Source organism: Egretta garzetta, unplaced genomic scaffold, assembly GCF_000687185.1.
Source record: "Egretta garzetta isolate BGI_Z169 unplaced genomic scaffold, ASM68718v1 scaffold4, whole genome shotgun sequence".
NCBI classification, from domain to species: domain Eukaryota; kingdom Metazoa; phylum Chordata; class Aves; order Pelecaniformes; family Ardeidae; genus Egretta; species Egretta garzetta.
Window position 1 is genome coordinate 2,548,872 of NW_009259329.1, and position 1,498 is coordinate 2,550,369.

The 1,498-nt window shown below is 61.8% G+C and overlaps 1 protein-coding gene across 1 annotated transcript in view; it reads right to left on the minus strand.

The window, feature by feature from the left end:
- Positions 1 to 1,498, minus strand: part of C2CD4C (C2 calcium dependent domain containing 4C) — a 17,249-nt gene that overhangs the window by 7,928 nt on the left and 7,823 nt on the right. The window contains exon 3 of the mRNA XM_035892353.1: positions 1,121 to 1,174. Coding sequence (XP_035748246.1) covers positions 1,121 to 1,174 — 54 coding nt within the window. The remainder of the gene's footprint in view (positions 1 to 1,120; positions 1,175 to 1,498) is intronic.

A 1,498-nucleotide genomic window follows, 5' to 3' on the forward strand; every position in this document is an offset into this window, starting at 1 on the left:
CAGACCCGCCAGCACCCGAAAATCTGGAGAGAACCAGCCATTGCTACCCCACTCGGCCAAAAGCTGCCCCAGCCCCAGCAGAGGACCCCCAAGCATCGGCCGGGGACAGCGCTCGGCCCTGGGACCCTCCCTGCCTGGCTGGGGGACTGGGAAGGGACAGGGTGTCCCTCCTGTGGGGACAGCCCTGCTGGCCTTCTCCGTGGGAAACCCCCCCAGGGAGTCCCGACCCCCGCCACACGCCCCGCATGAGACTGAGCCCCTAATTTGCCCTGTCCCTCCCTTGCCAGCCATCACGCACGCAGCTCAATGAGCTCCAGGCAATTTTCTCAGAAGTTGAGTCCTCGCGTTGTGGGAACACAGGGCTAAAAATAGCCGCGGTCCGTGTGCGCATCTCGCCCAGGTGAATCTTGCTCCGGAGATAAGGGTAAAGGAGGCGGCGGCGGCTGCCACGGGCTCCTCCGCATCCAGCCAGCCCACCTCTCCGCCTCGGTTCCCTGCGCAGACCCCGCCACCCAGACACGCACCGTGACATCCCCCAGCGCAGCCCACGCGTGGCTGTGTCAGCCTGAGGACCCCTGGCCGGAGAACCCCCCTGCGTGGGGGAAAGCTCCTGGGGCTCAAGCGTCCCTCGGCGTGGGCATCGGCAGCGGCGGGCAGGGTCACCCTCGGTGTCGGGCTCTCACCTGGCCACCTCCAGCGGCCGCGCTTCCCCCCTGGCACCCTCCGTCCCGAGGGGCTGCCTTGTGGAGTGGGGAGGACCCCCTGCTCCCCCCCCCAGCTACCACCCGCATCTTCCAATGCAGAGGCTCGTCTCAGCCTGACCCCAGCCCCCCCGGGTCCAGTCCAGGGGGTGGAGAAGCAGCCACGCTTCCTTCCCACAGTGACTCAATTACAAATTCAGAGTTAAAGCTTCCCCCACAAGATGCCCCTCTCCACCCCTCTGACTGCTTCCAGTGCTTTGAATGTTGGACACTTTCCAGGGATTTTTCGTGTGTTCACGCTGACCCCATCCACTCTAGTTCAGACGAACTTAATCAGCCTCATTTCATTGCTAACTGCTGTAGCTTTACACCTCTAGAAAAAGCATTACTTAAATTATTGGCACCTGCCAAGCTCTCACCATGCTGCTTTCCCTGCCCCTGTGGGGGCAGGAGGAGAGAGGGCGGATCTGTTCAATGCTCCCAGCCTTTATTTGTGCCCAAAATGACGAATTATTAGAATGGTGGAAATTAGAAAAATGGCATTTAGGTAGCAGACAAACCTCCCTCTTTTCTTCAGCGGTGTCTGGTTAAAAGCAGGTTTGGAAAGGGAAGGTGGGGAAAAACTGGGGTGATCTGCTGCCTGCTGGGCAGGGGGGGCTCCTGGAGGGGCAGGGGAGGGAAACAGCCCAGGGGACACCCCAGGAGCTGCTCATCTGACACCCACCTCGCTCACACTGCGGAGCTCTTGGGAGACGCATCCCGGCAGCACCGCGGCGGGGGCACTGCTGGGCAGAAAC